At 33.5% G+C, this 17,306-nt stretch overlaps 2 protein-coding genes across 2 annotated transcripts; both read right to left on the bottom strand.

The window, feature by feature from the left end:
• Nucleotides 1–2,499: 2,499 nt before the first annotated feature.
• Nucleotides 2,500–3,671, bottom strand: LOC11432743 (EPIDERMAL PATTERNING FACTOR-like protein 2). Its single transcript, XM_003603606.3, has 3 exons — nucleotides 3,276–3,671; nucleotides 3,129–3,163; nucleotides 2,500–3,042 (listed from the first exon to the last, which is right to left on the bottom strand). The coding sequence occupies exons 1-3, from the start codon at nucleotides 3,379–3,381 to the stop codon at nucleotides 2,791–2,793; spliced, it is 393 nt and encodes a 130-aa protein (XP_003603654.1). The 5' UTR covers nucleotides 3,382–3,671; the 3' UTR covers nucleotides 2,500–2,790.
• Nucleotides 3,672–11,417: 7,746 nt separating this feature from the next.
• LOC11432742 (putative lipase ROG1) lies at nucleotides 11,418–16,488 on the bottom strand. The gene is made up of 10 exons (XM_003603604.4): nucleotides 16,077–16,488; nucleotides 15,911–15,978; nucleotides 14,978–15,048; nucleotides 14,517–14,786; nucleotides 14,095–14,255; nucleotides 13,941–13,996; nucleotides 13,780–13,832; nucleotides 13,567–13,702; nucleotides 12,353–12,450; nucleotides 11,418–12,107 (listed from the first exon to the last, which is right to left on the bottom strand). The coding sequence occupies exons 1-10, from the start codon at nucleotides 16,289–16,291 to the stop codon at nucleotides 12,036–12,038; spliced, it is 1,200 nt and encodes a 399-aa protein (XP_003603652.2). The 5' UTR covers nucleotides 16,292–16,488; the 3' UTR covers nucleotides 11,418–12,035.
• Nucleotides 16,489–17,306: the final 818 nt, after the last annotated feature.

Below are 17,306 nucleotides of genomic sequence, written 5' to 3'. Positions count from 1 at the left end.
GCAAATAAAGAGTGACATTAAATTACTTTACAGTGTATGGACCAAAAGAAGACACACAGAGTGAATGCAAATATGCAATCAAAATTAGAAGTAAGAATAAGAATAAGAATAAGCTATTTGTTGTCCTCCCTCAATATTAGGCTTTTGAATACACTTATTAAGAGACATTTTTATTAATAGAAAATTACTGTAAAATTTAAAGTAACCATTTTAGGAAGTAATGACACTAATTAAAACTTTGTAAGTAAAACACTAAGTAACACAATAACAAAAGTGTAAGGATTGTCCCATGAGCTAAGCTAAATTGGTAGGGAGGTCTAACTTATTCACCTTAAAAAAATGAATTTTTAACTGTTAGACTACTTGAAAAAAAAATGTAAGGATTGTGCCAAAATAAAATACAAGTGTGACGATTTTTGTCAATAATTTTTTTTTAGTTCAGTAAAAATATTTTACTTTAACCCTGGTACTCTAATGTTTTGGAAACATAGATTTCATGCGGTCAAGAGAAAGCTGGCAAAAGTTATTATGCATAAGTCATTTCCTTATGCACCCTGCATAAACACTTCGCAACCATCAGATTTCCTTATTCTCGCTTCAATCACCTTCACTCTCTCTTCCTCCGTTATCCCCGCTGCTTTCTTCCCATGAGCTGCTCCGCCAAAATTGGCCGCGTCGGCGCCACCTTCGGTCCCTGTTGTGTTCCTCATCTCCACCACTTCCATACATCATTTTCATCCCCTTTCCTATTCCAATCCCACAGAAACTCTAAACCATTACGCGCCACAATCACAATTTCATGTTCTTCAAACAAAGCTAAGCAGCTTCGCAAAATCCTCGATTCACCAGGAGTTCATCAAGGTCCAGCATGTTTCGACGCACTCAATGCAAATCTCGTTCAATCCGTTGAAGTGGGTTGTGATGGTTCTGGGTTTGGAGGTGGAACTGGGTTCGTGATTTTCACCCTTATTCGCCGCTCCGGCGTGATTGATCCAGCCAGCTTCACGGCGACGTGATTGCGACGTGATTTCACCGGCGAGGTTGCACGAATTTCTCCAGCGACATTCCTTTCCTCCTCCAAAACTGTTGGAAACCATTAAGTACATCTCATGGTTTTGGAGTACAACTCACAGAAACCATTTCCACAGCAAAATGATTTTGGCATAATTTTATACAAAACATACTATAATAAGACATTTGTGACTCTCATTGAACCAAATCAACACTCTGAAATCATCATTGAACTAAAATGATGATTTCCGCTGTTGTAGTGTTGTTTCGTTTTGTTTCATTTGGTTTCGCTTGGGGGTGTAGGAAGCAAAATTATGTTGGGCTACCGGTTAATGGGCTGTGATTTATGCAGGGTGCTGGAAACTATTAAGTACATCTAATAGTTTTGAAATACAACTCACAGAAACTATTTCTGGATTTATGCAGGTTTCCTTATGCACCATAACCGCACCCGAGAAAGCTTTGTTTTTATTTCATTATTTAAAATACCGAAATTGAATTTAAATTGTTTGATTTGATCTTAATCAAGCAACCATCAATATTTTAAATGTTTGTGAGTACAACTAATATCGATGGATATCAAAATTATTTAATATCATGTTATTTTTTATATTTGATTTTTAAATTAAATTTAAATTTGTGTGTTTAGCACTCCTGGTGTTATGCTTTCCTAAACCAAAAACTGCTCCAACGCAACCAAATCCCACTTCCATTTTATTTACCTTTACTTCTCTCAGGTACATAGCTAATTTATGCATCATCTTAACACTTAAATAATTGTGTCAGCTAAGCAAAAGTGTTGAAAAACTAACTGGAAAGGGGAAAATGAGACTATGAGTGAATAATGAGACCAAAAGTGAGAGAAAAATAAAAAGTGAATGCAACTAACTGAGAGAATCACCTAAGTCTTTCTCACCTTCAATGTTAGGTAAAGATATGTTACTGATACTAAGTTATCAGAATTGATTCATTAAAAAAAATCAATACTGTTTCCGGAAAAGTGATAACTATTATACAAGTTAAGATACAAGGACGTTAATTTAACAAAAAATTAATAATACTCACATATGTATTAGAACTGATACTTAAAAAAATGTGCACTAAATCATGTGTTTGGCATTCATGATGTTAATTAGGCTGAAATTGGTTCAACCCACCAAATCCAACTTTGAAAATTAATTAGTACTACTACTACGTTTTGTTCTTATCACTGAAATATTTGTGTCAGCTAAGGTAAGTTTCAACTTTCAATCCAACAAAACAAACGTAACCAATGAGAAAGAACATTAGTGAGTAGTAGTAATTAATGAGATCCTACCTAGGCTATAGTAATAGTATATGTGCTGTTGCTTTCATATCCACTCTCTATTCCTTCGAGGTCGGTTGCTTTTTAGCTCATATCATCATCCTGTTGCATAAATCTTAATCTTGTAGGATACGAAAACACAACTTTCCTGACACACTACTTCACTTCTTCTTTTTGCAATCTATGTAAAATCTCATCTCACCATTTCACATTTTCACTTGACATATGCAATACATAATAATAATGAGAAAAAGGGAAACACAGAGAAATAACAAATGCTTACAAACGAGTCTTAAAAGCAAAAACAAGTCATAAAATAATATGTACTATATAGTTGCCAAATATCTACCATATACAAGGTGAGAGGCAACATTGCTAAGAGATAGAGAGACAAAAATTAATTAATTAATATATACTTGGAGTATTTATTTATTCCAAAATAAATAAATATGGTTGATCCAATTTTGAGTGAATTAAGGGTTGAAAAAGTAGTCCCCACATTTGCACTTCCAACTTATAGGTTTGTAGTTTGAAAGACCATCCCCTCTTGATGAATAAGCTGCTGAATCATAATGGCTTCTATGGATTTGAACTTTAGATGGTACAATAGGTACTTGAACTGCTTCACAATGCACACAACTTCTACATCTTCTTTCACACTTTGGAGGCCTTGACCCTATTTGAAGTTTCTCTGCTAACATTGATCCATTCTCTTCCATGCCATTCTGCACATGCATAAATATATATTGAGATATGGAGCTATAGAGATATAAAAAAATATATATGATTTATGAATTTGATATTGTAATACCTTTGCAACTTCGTTGAGATTGGAAATTGGTCTTCCTGCATACATAATAATTTTATAGACATGGTTAAAAATAAGAATATTACAAGTTGGAATATTGAATATAACATCATATTGGATTGTAGAAGCAAGCAAGGTAAATAGACTAACCTTCAGCCATGAAAATGGAAGTTGAAGCAAAGAGAATGATGCATATGATTATGAATATTTGTGTATACTTGTGACAGCTGAGACTCATTTTACTAGTTCTGCTCATTTTCTCAGGGTATGTAAAGTAAAGAAGCAGAGGAAGGGAGCAGTTAATATATTGTTTTGAGTGAGAATAAATTATATATATTGCTAAAAACTTGATAGAAGAGAGAAATAAATGAGATTTGGTAGAATGGAACAGTGTATGTACGTGTGTGAAGGAGGAAAGAGAGAGAAGAGGATATGTGGCAGCAGAGAAGGCAGTGAAACTGATATTCTGAAAAAGGAGTCCTAAAATGGGTCAGATATTGAATGCCACCCTCTCTATAATACATGGTTCACGTCATATTCAACCAGTGCAGTGCACGACCTGTCATACAATTAATTCAAAAATATACTATTAAAATGAAGATCTAATATTGTGTAGTAATCTAATTTGTAGATATTTGCCGGTACAAAAATTATTTGGCAGTTTCCCAGCATATGAGATTTATTAATTAGTCCATATAAACAATTGATCCATAGCTTACAAAAGCGTGAGTTCAACTTCTGTTGTTGGTGTAAGATTCATCTTATAAATAATATTTCTAAGAACATCTTCAATGATACAACTCAACATTGATAATTTAAGGTAATAGTGATTGATCAAGCTTGAATAATGATTCACTGAGTTGCAAGTTGAGAGTATTTACAAGTACTTAGACGTTTAAATTAGTAAGAGAACAATAATTAGAGATATTTTAAACAAAAAGGGTGTATAGGTAGCTTTGTAGTGAAGGGACGTATGTGGCTCAGAAGATAGTTGTTTGGAGAGCCCTAACAAAGTTTTTACAAACGACAATTTTGAAAGACTAAATTGGCTACCGTTGACGGCTATTGATGTTGGGAGGTTACGGGATGCAAGGATCCTATGTTTGTTGTTGTTGGTATATGTGGACTAGGCGCGTACGAGAGATGGGCGAGGAGTCCGCCTAGGTTTGCGCCTTGGCCCAGTGTCCATAACAATTGTTATCTTAGGTGAAGTCCGTAAAATCACATTATCTTGAAGCAACTAACTCATTTTTGCTTTAATGGAGCAACTCTTATAAACACATCGGGTTCACAACTCTAACACACATATTAATATTTTATTTATATCAGATCTCATCATCTTTTGCCTCACGAATGTTACTTGTTGAAGCAATGATACAATTAAAGTTGGCAGACTTCAGTCAATAAACTGATAAAATGTTGATATTGTGTTGCTACACTATGATAGACTCGGTGAAAAAATTATTGTTGGAGTTACTCCAAGCGCCTTTATTGATGCTCTATGAGTCTTGAAACATACATCGACCCTAGTGAGCTCTCACAATCTAATTTACCAAAAAATTACATGGTATTTTTTAAAATTAATATATTTTTAGTATCTATAAATCAAAGATATTTTATGTTTAATGCATCAAAACATAAAAATCGTTTGAACGCAATGACTTGATTTATAAATGTTCATTTGGAGTTTAGGATTGCATAAAGTATGATAACATACATATCCTTTTATCACTTTTAAATTATGTGATTTTAATTACTCAATATTGTGTTAGGAAATTCGGAGAGCGTCAGGAGCAACAATGTGCTAAACGTCTAGGACTACTAAGAGACTTAGACATCACATCTCCATCAAAAACCTTAAGTATGGATCACCGACATCACTAGCCTGGCCCACACTAAGTTCTCGCTCCCGCTCCCCCACCGAGCCTAATCAGGATTCCTATACCACTTATTAGGGAGTTCAGGGAGTGGCAATGGGCTGATATCACTTGTTAGAGAGTTTGGGTGTGGCAATAGGCTAAACATCTAGGACCACTAAAAGACTTAAACACCACATCTCCACCCAAAACTCCAAGACATTAGGTATATGAGTCATCTCTTTTCTATATCCAACATTGCTTACATTTCTAATCGATGTGAGACATAATCAGACACAATTGATTTCCAATATATTGTATTTATTTATTTTTTGCTAAGAAGTTTATAAATTCTTTATCATAAACCATATAGGACAGTTTACCACCTAGCAATTATAGAATTACAGTGTCATACGCCTTTCTTTAAAAAGTTTTACCTCCCATCCCAATTATTTCCCTATCAATTGATGAGGCAGGACTACAAAAAGGGTGGATTCTCAATGTTGGACGTTTGAGAGAAAGAAAGGGCATAACCAAGGACCTCACTAAGACACACACACAGACACAGCTAGGTAGGAGTATCTCGTTTATTGAGCCTCCTCAGAAACTACAAGTTGCATATATCATATAATAGGGACAAATCTTAAACTGCAGGCAATGGCATACAGTTATTACCACGGCCCGCACAGAGCAAACTATTACGACATGCAAATAACAAAAGACAAGAGAAAAACCAAAGGAACTTTATCAACACTTCATTGAATAATTAATTTACCACACTTTTCATTTTTAATCTTTGTGTGTGTATGTATCCTTCTTGAGCGGGGGAAAAAATAATGTTCAGCTCTATTTGGACACGCCATGTATGCCTTATATTTTCCAAGTAAAGCAACTCACGGGCATTGGAATATATTACATTACATAAATGGGTAATTTGTTCATTTGGTCCTCTACTTACTACTAGTTACTCGAAGTATTTAACAAAGTAAAGCTTATGATACATGCATGCATACATGTGGTAATTAGATACACAGTCCTCAAACTCCGAGTTCTAACCAAATAAAATGTCTCCATTAGAATGGAAAGACGTGGTCAAATTTATTCACTCAAAAATTTATTGTAAGAGATAGGGACCTAATTTATTCACTTTAGAATTCACCTTAAAAAGGTGAATAAGTGAGGGTGTCTCGAGTTCGAACATCGACTCATGTATATAACAATGTATATCCTTATCAACTGAACTATATTCACAGAAAGATTAATCTCTTATTTAAAATGTAAACAACATTAAAAATTTGACAATAACATAAAAAAGAGTCATCGTTGTAAATAAAAAACCATCCCATAAAAAAAACATAAAAAAGAACCATCTTGTTATAATAACATCAAAATACAACTTAAAAGATAGGCTTAAATGCTCTTTTGGTCCCTTAATTATTTAATTGGTATCGCTTTCGTCCCTTAACTAAAAAAAAAATTGTTTGAGGATTTTAAGTTTTTTTTAGTCTCGTTTTGATCCCTTCTGTTAGGTTTCCGTTAGTTTTAATAAAAAACGTTAAGTGTGGACACGTGTCACCTTGTCATTGGCTCTGAGTTTTTTTTTATTTTTAACAAAAAACAATATATTTTTTTTATAAAAAAAATTAATTTTTTTTAAATATATATTTTATTTTTTTGTAAAAAATTCTCAGAACCAATGATAAGGTGACACGTGTCACTTTGTCATTGGCTTTGAGATTTTTTTTTTAAATATATATATATTTGAAAAAAAAGAAAATTGTTTGTAAAAAAAAAAAAACAGAGCCAATGACAAGGTGACACGTGTCCAGGAGTTAATTTTTTTTTAAAACCCTAACGGAAACCTAACAGAAGGACCAAAACGAGACTAAAAAAAAAACTTAAAATGCTCAAACAATCTTTTTTTTAGTTAAGGGACGAAAGCGATACCAATTAAATAGTTAAGAGACAAAAAAATATTTAAGCCTAAAATATAATATTAATCTTCTAACTACTTAAAAAGAGTATCATTTCAACACTTTTTGGAAAGAAAAAAAACATCAATTAAATCTTCGTGTCGTATTTTCTTAAAAAGATCATTTTCAATTGCTATCATTGTAGGGTTAAAATTGCACTATATTATGCAGACCACAAAATTAATAAAGGGTTAAAATAACTTTTCTTTTACAGAAAACACTATCTTTTTACTCAAACGCTAAATATTATTTAGGCCTTATAAGCAAAAATGGATGAAAACTACTCCATCTCTATTTATAAGCAAAAATGAATAGTTAGTCTTAGAATTATGAAGTGATGTGAAAGTGACTCAAAATTGGAGAAATTGATGTTTTCTGAAGCTGTCAAAATCGGAGCACGATTTTCTGGAGCAGAATTGTCACTTTGATTCGTAAAAAATCGGAGCACGATCTGGCAAAATCAGAGCACGATTTCACGTAGAAGAATAAAAATAAAACGTATTTTTATAGGTCTGATTTGGTTCCAATTTATGAGGGATGTTTTTACTATAAATATAGACGTTGTATCAATGTAAACGTTGAGATAGAGGGGGCTGAAACAAGGGTTTAGAAAGACAACAACAAAACTAAGGTTTGTCCCTTTGGAACAAACACTAGGGTTTGAGGGTTGATTCACCTTGGAAAACACTATTAGGATTGAGTCTCTTGGTTACGAGAAGAGATTGGGATTTTGGATAGAATTAGGCGGGAGACTTATTCTTGTAATCCATTGATATCTCTTTTGTAATGTTACTCATCATATACTGAAATGGAGGGCTGCTCTCTCCCCCATACCAGGTCAATTTGGACCGAACTTGGTCAACAAATTCTTTTGTGTTCTCTCTTCTTTTCTCTCTCGCTGTTTTCTACTTTTGGCTTGTGTTTATATTTGTTCCATACCCACTTGTTTGGTTGCTTGATTATTCCTTGCTCCATACATCAAGTTTGTTATTGGTGTGATTTTCTCATCGAATTCACAACATGAAGGGAGTACAAAGTTGAGTTTAAATGATTGTTGGTGTGTCAAGTGTGAGTTAGAAGTCTAACATTGATCAAATAGTGGACGTTGAAAACATACAAGTGAAATGATCTATATACCTAAGTAATACCTTAAAATTTTGAGTAATTGTAATGTGTAATTCACTTATGTAACTAGAATCCAATGTGATTGTACCATCATAGGATTTACACCAGCCAAGGACCCACACATCTTCCTGAGAAGATGGGTGGTCCCTCCACGTGTCCGCCATTATGGTGGCGAGATCAACATCAAAAGTGGACACCTGACGACAGACCTAGGACCCATATTTGTCTTAAGTTTGATACCTCTAGTCTTGCACCCAAGTTAGATCCTTGAGCATGTGGCAATTGACCAGGTCCCTCTTGAGAAACATATGGGAATAAGGGATAAGTGAAAGAGCAATGATACACAAACATCCCTATGTGGAAAACCCCCATCTACACCCCTTATGTGGCATTTTTTTTATTAATTTCAATGAGGGCAATTTTGTCTATTTAAAAAGAAAAGAGGGGCAATTTTGTCCAATCAACTCTGCAACTTTCTCACTCTCTTCTCGGTCTTCTTCTCCCCCACTGGCCACCACCGATGGCCCCCCACCAACGTTTTCCGCCATCTAGAACTTCAAATCACATCATCATCATTGTCGCTCTTAATACTCACCACCAACGTCTCGTCGTCGCCGTCATCACCTGTTCTCTCCTACGTTTATGTTCTACTCTTCTCCAAAATACAATCAGCAACAACCTTTTATACAGATTTCGAACAACAGAGACATAGATTTTGAAAAACAAGAGATGGCGACGGCGACAAGAACGAATACGAAAGAGACAGTCAGATCTGAACAAAACGAAAGGAGGAGGACGAAGGGAAGTCGTCGGTAGCGTGGCTGATGTGGTCGCCGGTGTGAGGGAGAAGAGTGGGTCGACGCCGTGATGTGGAAGAAAAGGTGGAGTTTGTGGTGGTTCTGCCGTCGAAGTTGGCAAAGAAGATGACGGAGGGGGTGGTTGTGAGGGAGGAAGAAGTTGTGATGCTCGTTGGTGAAGGAGAAAGAAAGAGAGAAAGAAAACCAATTTTCTGTTTTTTATTTTCTTCTTATTTTATTGTTGGGTTGGAACAAGACAAAAGAAAATTTGCCACGTTTGTAGTGGTGTAATGTGTGTATGGTTTAAAAGGGTGTACATGAATCTTTTTCCTAAGTGAAAAGGTAACGGCTCCGGTCCGCAACCCAAAGAAAGAGAGATGCAACCCACGTAGAGGAGGCGTTATGCTTTTTAGTAGGTTGCAACTAGTATAAAAGCGGAATAAGGATTTTTAGGGCACATGTTACCATGAGTCCAGTCCAGACAAAAAATACAATAAAGTGTTATTACACACGTGTGTAGGAGTTGGAAGAATGATGATGTATTCGAAGACTTGATACGGAGAGTAAACATTTAATGTGTATCGTTCCGTGCTCAACATTCATTAACCCCTCGTACGCAAAATTGTTGGAATGGAATGGTGGGTCATCTCATCTCATCTTAGAGTAGTGATATTTGAACAACCATTTTAGACAACTTTTGGTACAACTTCTTTTTTTTCAGTTTTCATTGGTCAAAAACAATGGAGAGAGAAAAAGGAAGAGAGAGAATAAAAATATAATGTGAGTATGAAAAAGAAAGTTGTCAAAAAGTTATCACAAAGTAGATGTACAAATATCATTTCTCCTCATCTTAATAGTGTGCGTCTTGTTAGAATAAGTATCATTGCCACAGTATTCCATGCACAGTTGCTTGTTGTTACCACGTCATGTGTCACTGTTATTTCCTGTATATAATTAATTAATAAGTGGTGAAACATATTAACGTATCCCATGGCCACACTGTCCTTTCTTGGTTTACAAAAATGTAATTCTTCCCAAACAGTATTAAAACAAGGTTTTACGACCCTAAGGACAATGGTTAAGGATGTCAAAAATAAAAAAAAATTCATTATAAACAACAGCTTTTTAACTTTAATAAAGTTAAACATTTCATTTTTCACCAATTTCTAATGCATAATTTCTATATTAATCTTCTTAACTAATATCCTTAAGACAATAGTTAAAAGGACATTAGTTAACATTTCACTTAAAACAATAAGACATGGACATCTTGCTATACAGTTAAAATTGAGTTTTAACTTGTAATATTGTTTGATTTCACATTTTTAAATATGGATTTTGAGTTAACATGGGGTAAAGTCTTTGAAATAAGACAAAATTGGAAGAAATTAATTAAATTTTATCTGATTTTGAAGATTCTTTTTTTGATAGTTTTACTTTTAACAACTTTAAAAACTTATGAAACTTTTATTTATTTATTTTAATGATTTTTTATACAAGTTTTTATGATTTGGTGGGATAATGTATGTAGTTTATACAAGTTTTAGTATGATATATTTTTTTTTTATAGACGAAGTTGTAAAGTATCACATAAATCTCTCACACACAAATATATGGTATCAAGTTTGAATTTGGATGAAAGTGTTCAGTTTATCAATATCGGCATTGTCATTTGATTTAGTCCTTATGGACTATGAGTGCAACATTTTATTATGGCGATGTATATATTATTATTTTGTATAATTAAGTTGAAATTTTGAATTATCTATGAGTCTATAATATATTTTTAGGGGTGTCTATAGTATTATATAAGTATATATAATGTTAATATTATTTTAATGCAAATTAAACTCGTTCTACCTAGGCAAAAATGAGTTGGCGCAAAAACTCTTTGATAACTGTTAAAAAGTCTCGTTCGATGGGAGATGGTGTGAACAAATATTTATAAGTGTGGGTGATCCACACATCATAAGCCAATTTCGTGAGATTGTGTTATGCTCAACCACAAATCTTAAGATGATATGAGAGTTGTTTCAAGATCAATTTGATCATATGTTATCATCAGGTTTCGCTATGGAACAAGTGTTTAGAAGTGAAAACAATGATTGCATCATATACAAGTTTTGTGAGGTGATCTGAGATTAGATCACAAATTCTAAGAACAACTTATAGTGTTTGTGTCATATTGTTGAGAAACGACTTCGATCCCTAGAAAGGTCGGTAAAAAAGACGAGAGAGGTATTAAAAAGTGATAATGAACCGTAGTTGTTTTGATAGAGCTGCAGAAAATCTTAACCCAATGAATTATTTGCATCCACATAAAGAGGAATCATTTGTATGTGCAGCCACTTACGTTCTTGCGTCGTAGCCAAAGACATTTTATTTGGCATTGGATCCTGTCTCCCTCCATTTTTATTTTTTTTGGTTCTATCACAATTAAGAACGAAACAATCTACATTTCTTTCATTGTTTTTTTTTTTAGGGGATTTCTTTCATTGTTATAGCTTTGAAAATATAATTATAATTATTAGAGCGTGACCATAAGGGGTCCAAATGTCATTTATACATTCAAAATCACAACCAAACTTTTTTTTTTTTTTGGTCAAAATCACAAACAACCAAACTTTAGTACTGAAGAGAAAGAAGAAAGAAAAAAAAAAGGAGAGCATTCATTTCACTTTTATCTCTACATTGATCACAGTAGCAATTCCACCATTTGAAGCAAACTTGGAAACATGTTAAATCTCATGCATGTTTGTTAATTTTAAATAAAAACAATCACCATTCTTCTCATTTATTTCAGAAAAATGAGAAAGAACAAGAGCTAATTCAAAAACTCAATTATGCAGCCGTGTAGAATAGGTAGCATAAAAGCATCCTCTGTGATTCATCAATTTATCCAGTTCTCTTTCATGTTCTAATACTTCTGGATTCTTTGCCTGTACCTTTTTCAACTTCCAATGGCAAATCATTTTTGTGTACAATGAAGGGGATGAAGTTTGAACTAAGACTTCTTGCATGCTACTCAAACCCCTCACCACTACAAAGTGGCGAAGTAAGTTGGTGGGAATATCCACAAACATCCCAGCTCGTCTCCACTTGAGAAGATAAAATAATGGCTTTACCCTATTTGTTAGAAGGGGGTAATATAGGAAAGTTTTATAACTGAAAATCGTCAATCATATGTTGGACCACATCTACTCCGTCGGAATTAATTCGGTAGGTTTGAACCTGAAATATAATAGTTAATAGTTAGGACAGATAATAAGATGTCAGGGCAAGCTATTATCACTAGATTTTCAAAACAGAGAATTTATGACTCAAGCATGCGGGTGAGTTCGACAAAATCACACTAGCACCGTGATTTTATTGAAGTTCCAAATTATAACTTTTGTTAAAATCAGTGCCACGCAAGGATTTCACTCACCGTTTATCCAAACATGCACTATATTTTCACAAAGCAGAAACTAACTTGCCTGAATTGCATTATGTGCGAGATATTTCTGCCTACTACCACTGAAGCTGACATCAATTCGATCCCAACTCACTGTTGTTAGGCCTCTGATCATTTCCTCTGCGAGTATTGTCATCACTCATCAGTTATAAATTTTAGATTCAAAATACAAATAATCAATTCTCCATCTTCAACTAGAGACAGAAACAATGTGATTTGAAAAACAAGCAGATAATATGCATTACGCAGGCTTGTTTTCAAGGTTCTTAATCATTAGGGATACACAGAGGATAGTAGTATTATAAATATGTCTTTTCCAATTCAAGGATCACGGGTCAAATATTCCCCCATAGGTACCACATTATACCTTGGAATGTAAACAAAAATTACGCCTCTCAATTTATGAGTATAAAAATTGGATTTAAATTAAAGGATATAAACAGTCAGTGTAAAACAGACAGATTTTCACTGACGTCTGATGAAAATTCACTATTTTGCCACATCACTCAACTATTATAAGGGTATTTTCAAATAAGTAGTATGACATGAAAAAATGGTGGTTTCTCACTGGATGTCAGTGTAAAATTATTTTACCCTAACAGTGTATGTCCATTGAACTTTTTTTTTAGAGGGATGTCCATTGAACTTAAATCTTTTTGTTTGAAAAACTTTCTAAAAAATGCTTATGGAAAATTTTGAGTTTTTTAAACACCTACTATTCATTCTAGTATAAGTTAAAATTACCTTCTACATATCAGTTTTTCATAAATTCTCTTATTTTCTAAACATCTATAAGCTCATTTGGACTTCTTCTTTTTTCCATAAGTGAATAATCATAAGTTCATTTTAATTGAGAAGCTCATGTACAGTAGAAGTTAATCCAAACTAGACCCTAGAACATTTTCTCCCTTTAAGATATATATCAAGAACTGAATCATTAGTTTCTGATGTCAATATCTTACTCCAACAAAATATCTACAATAATATGAAAAATTAACTTGAACAGAGAAAAATATTTTTTTCAAGTAATCTTCAAATGGTGTCAACTTTGGTCTGGGGTTTCTTTTTCCAATTTTGCTTTCATGGCCCATTTGATCTCGCAAAAGTATGCAAAAGTGCTTATCTTTTGAGCTTTGGTCAATCTTTTCTCACATGTTAACAAAGTGGGTATGCCTAAAACTTTTTAGATATTGCAAGACACGAGATGAAATCCATTTGTTCAAAAAGATAAAATACCTTCGAAGTCAATTTTACCGGATCCACTACTAACTTTAGATTCACTTGGAACTTCCTCTGGAAAAACGGAAGTGGGTTTTGTTGTCTCTACATTTACAATGTGTAGATATTTCTCATGTCTTTTAAAATGTCGGCCCTGAATAAAAATCTAGTTAGATATGTTTCACATAAATCAAGTATATCATATCACGGTGCATGAGTTTGACGGTCTACCTTTGGAAGCTCGTTTCTACGCCTTATAGATGATGTGCTCCATCCAACTAGCTCTATTTAGGAGTCAAGTTATTCATGTAAACTTACAGACAGTAGAATTTAATTGCGATAATAATAGAATATGCAATGGTTAATGTTTCTGAACTAAAACAAAAGGATACGGTCATAACGAATATTTGCATAAGCAACGCGGCGTTTGAAGGACCGTAAAGCAGACCTGTAGAGAAAGAGATTTAATATGTTGTTTGTTCATGATTCAGTTTCTAAACCATAAGCAAGTTGCGAAAATCAAACCAGCCGAACAATAAACCTTACATGAATTTAATATCTTCGGAGTCACGAACCATCTGGAGAAGAAGAGGAGGTTTTTCATTCTTACCATCAGTTAAAAATAGGTGCTTTCCTGTTTTACCAAGAAACCTTGAAAGACGAGATGCTGTTTTCTCCAAAGAGTGAAATCCACATAACAAAGGAACCTAAAGTATGTGAAATTCCAAAACCATGTCATGAAGCTTTCACCAACACAGATTAGAATGACATACATATTTTTTTACACTATGGTGATGCAAACTCCTATTTAATTACCTCCAATAACCATCACCTGTAGCAGTGTAATCAGCCATAGTAAAGGAGACAGAAATTACATTATTTGCAGTAAAATTTCATCAGACAACTACAACTCACACAATATTTAATAAAACAAAAAGCATGATACACTACATGTCCAAAAGAATTACCTGCTTATGCCCTCTACAACCAAGGTGCGGCGTTGCAGACGTGATAAAATTAATAGGCTCCAGTCCTGCAATTTTTCCTTCATATTTTCTAACATGACATTCTTGATTGGAAATCTGACCCTCACAATGTACATTCCCCTGAGATAGTTCCTTAGAAATATCTCTCTCATAAAGCTTGGCTATTGCATACCTTGCTATCAAGCCACCTAAAGAATGAGCTATAAATGAAATTTTCCGGACACTTGGGTGGCGTTTTATAACTGATATAACCTGAGAAAGGAGATGGAAAAAAATATCTTTTATCTTTTTGGATTTGATGCAATAGAGTTGAAGTCAATTCAATATCCTAAGATAGACACAGATTCAAAAATAATAGTAATACTGTAACGTAATCCAATATGAACTGCAAGTGCAATAAAGAATTACAAAGATTAGAGTCAAATGCCAAAGACATCACACACCTCCTCTGCTAATCTATTTCCCGTTACATCAACACCATCAAATGTCAATGTTGAAGAATTACATTCACTGCCTGCATGCAAAATAGTGATGCATTACATTAAATGATGGAAGCCAATTTTGCTTTGATTGTGAAAGAATGAAACTAATCTAAACTGCAAAAATAAATCTTAGAGACAAAAGAACCTCGCTAACTGTCAAAAAACTCAAAATAAAGCAGAAGAATAAATACACACACACACACACTATGATGATATAAATGCAATGACTAAGTGTTTGTTTGGTCCTACATTGATAAAAAATTGATTTTGAATGAATTGAGTTTGTAGTATTGATTATGAATAAAATTGAGCTGGATGTAAAGTGATTTATGTTTGGGTAGATTCATGTAAAAGTGCGTTGAACAATAAATTCAAGGCTGAATATCAATCATAGTTGCAAAAACTCCAAATTCTGGCTTCATGTTATAATCAATTATACTTGAGAGCATCAAAACATGTCAAAATCAGTTGTACATCTTTAAAATCAATTTTGTCTTGTCGAAAAATGGAACCAAGCATACACTTGCGAACCAACCACAGCACCAAGGTTTCACACTTTGTAATAGAATAGAATACCAAGCAAGAAGTGTATACCCCAAAATTTGTTGGGACCACGAGACAGAGAGACAGGTGAAACTAGGATCAATACCTTAACACATGTAATAATTCTACGATTTTATTTTTTTTCCGGTATAAATAATTGTACAATATTACAAGTTTAAAAACTAACATTATGCATTGCATTAGTCAATTTACATATAGTAATTAATTGAAAAAGTAAGATTTACTTATAGTGATCTAATAGTATGAAACATGAAACTGAAAATGATAATAATCGTTAGAAAGCTATTAAGGAACAAAAAGAAGGAAGGTGTTAGGATTTAAGGAACTTACAATGTACAATAACATCATAGGGGTACCTTTTGAGAAACTGCTTTGCAGCATATTTCCAATTATGAGCACTGCAAAACAATAAAAAAAAAGGCATTGTTAATAGCTAAGTTACTATTAAAATATTGATAAAAAGTATTAAAAATCATATTGGATCAACAAACCAAACCTGCCAATGAGACCATTAACCATAATGATCAAGTGAGTAGGGTTAGAACGATGACCAGAAGCATCAACAACTTCAATATCAAAACCATCCCCTGTAGCATCATGTTGGATTCTGAAACAACCAAACTTAGGGAATTTCAACTTCTTAATATTCTTATTATTGATCTGTACATCAACAACGCTATGTTGAACCTTGGGTATTTGTTGTGATTCCATTAAAGCTATAGTAAAGTTTGTTTGAGATTTAGAAGAAATGATATGGGATATTATTGTACTGTAATTAAAAGGGTATGGGCATTGGTTCTAGAGCAGAGCAGCAGCAGCCTTGTGAGGACTTCAACTCATTTGACTTTGACCCTTCCTTCCAAGACCCATTCTCATTTTATCAAGGATTTCCTCCTATTTCTTCATCTTCTCATTTCTACTTCTAGTAATAATAATAAGCTATTTCTGGGTCTAGAAGTCCTAGCTCAACTGGCAAATGCCGAAATTGCAAGGCCGGACGTCATGACCTGGGTTCGAACCCGGGACCTTACAGTTGTGTGTGAGTTTATTTTCAGTGGATTACCACTTCATCTAAGACCAAAAAAAAAAAAAATAAATAAGCTATTTCTGGTTCGATACCCCCAGACATTTGTTAAGGATAATAAAAAGAGAAATTATATATTAATTATTGCATTGAAAATTGTTTAATTAATTCATAAATAAGTCAACGAAACTTCATTTTATGGTAAGAATTTCCTTTTTTCTGTATGCTTAACCCGTGCCCCGGGACACCGGTTAGCATGACCCTAATTAATATTTGATCGATCTGGAACTGACACGTCGGATTATAATTAATGGCAGGTGTGTGTGTGTTTTTTTTTTTTTTTGTACGAGATTGGAAAACTGAGTTATATGATGATGACTACGAGATTTGTAAATTTCTTCTAGCTGCAGCTCACCTACTCATTTATGATTGATCCATCTTTCCATTTTTCATTTTCTTTCTAGAAACGTGAAATAAATACTTGACTTTTTGGTTACAAAATAAATACTCCAGTTGACTTTGATTATCTCAAAATGTATGTTTCTCCTGATTCCTGAATACTATGGATGGGTAAATATGATTGAATTAGATCATAAAAACTTATTTATAATTCATGAGATGTGAGTTCAACTTTTATTGTCGATAAAAGAATAATGTTATATATAATATCTATATAGAATTTACTATTTAGATTATCAAGTC

The sequence above is a fragment of the Medicago truncatula genome, chromosome 3 (assembly GCF_003473485.1).
Source record: "Medicago truncatula cultivar Jemalong A17 chromosome 3, MtrunA17r5.0-ANR, whole genome shotgun sequence".
NCBI classification, from domain to species: Eukaryota; Viridiplantae; Streptophyta; class Magnoliopsida; order Fabales; family Fabaceae; genus Medicago; species Medicago truncatula.
The sequence above is the reverse complement of the archived record's forward strand: the minus strand, read 5'-3'. Positions and strand labels throughout refer to the sequence as shown.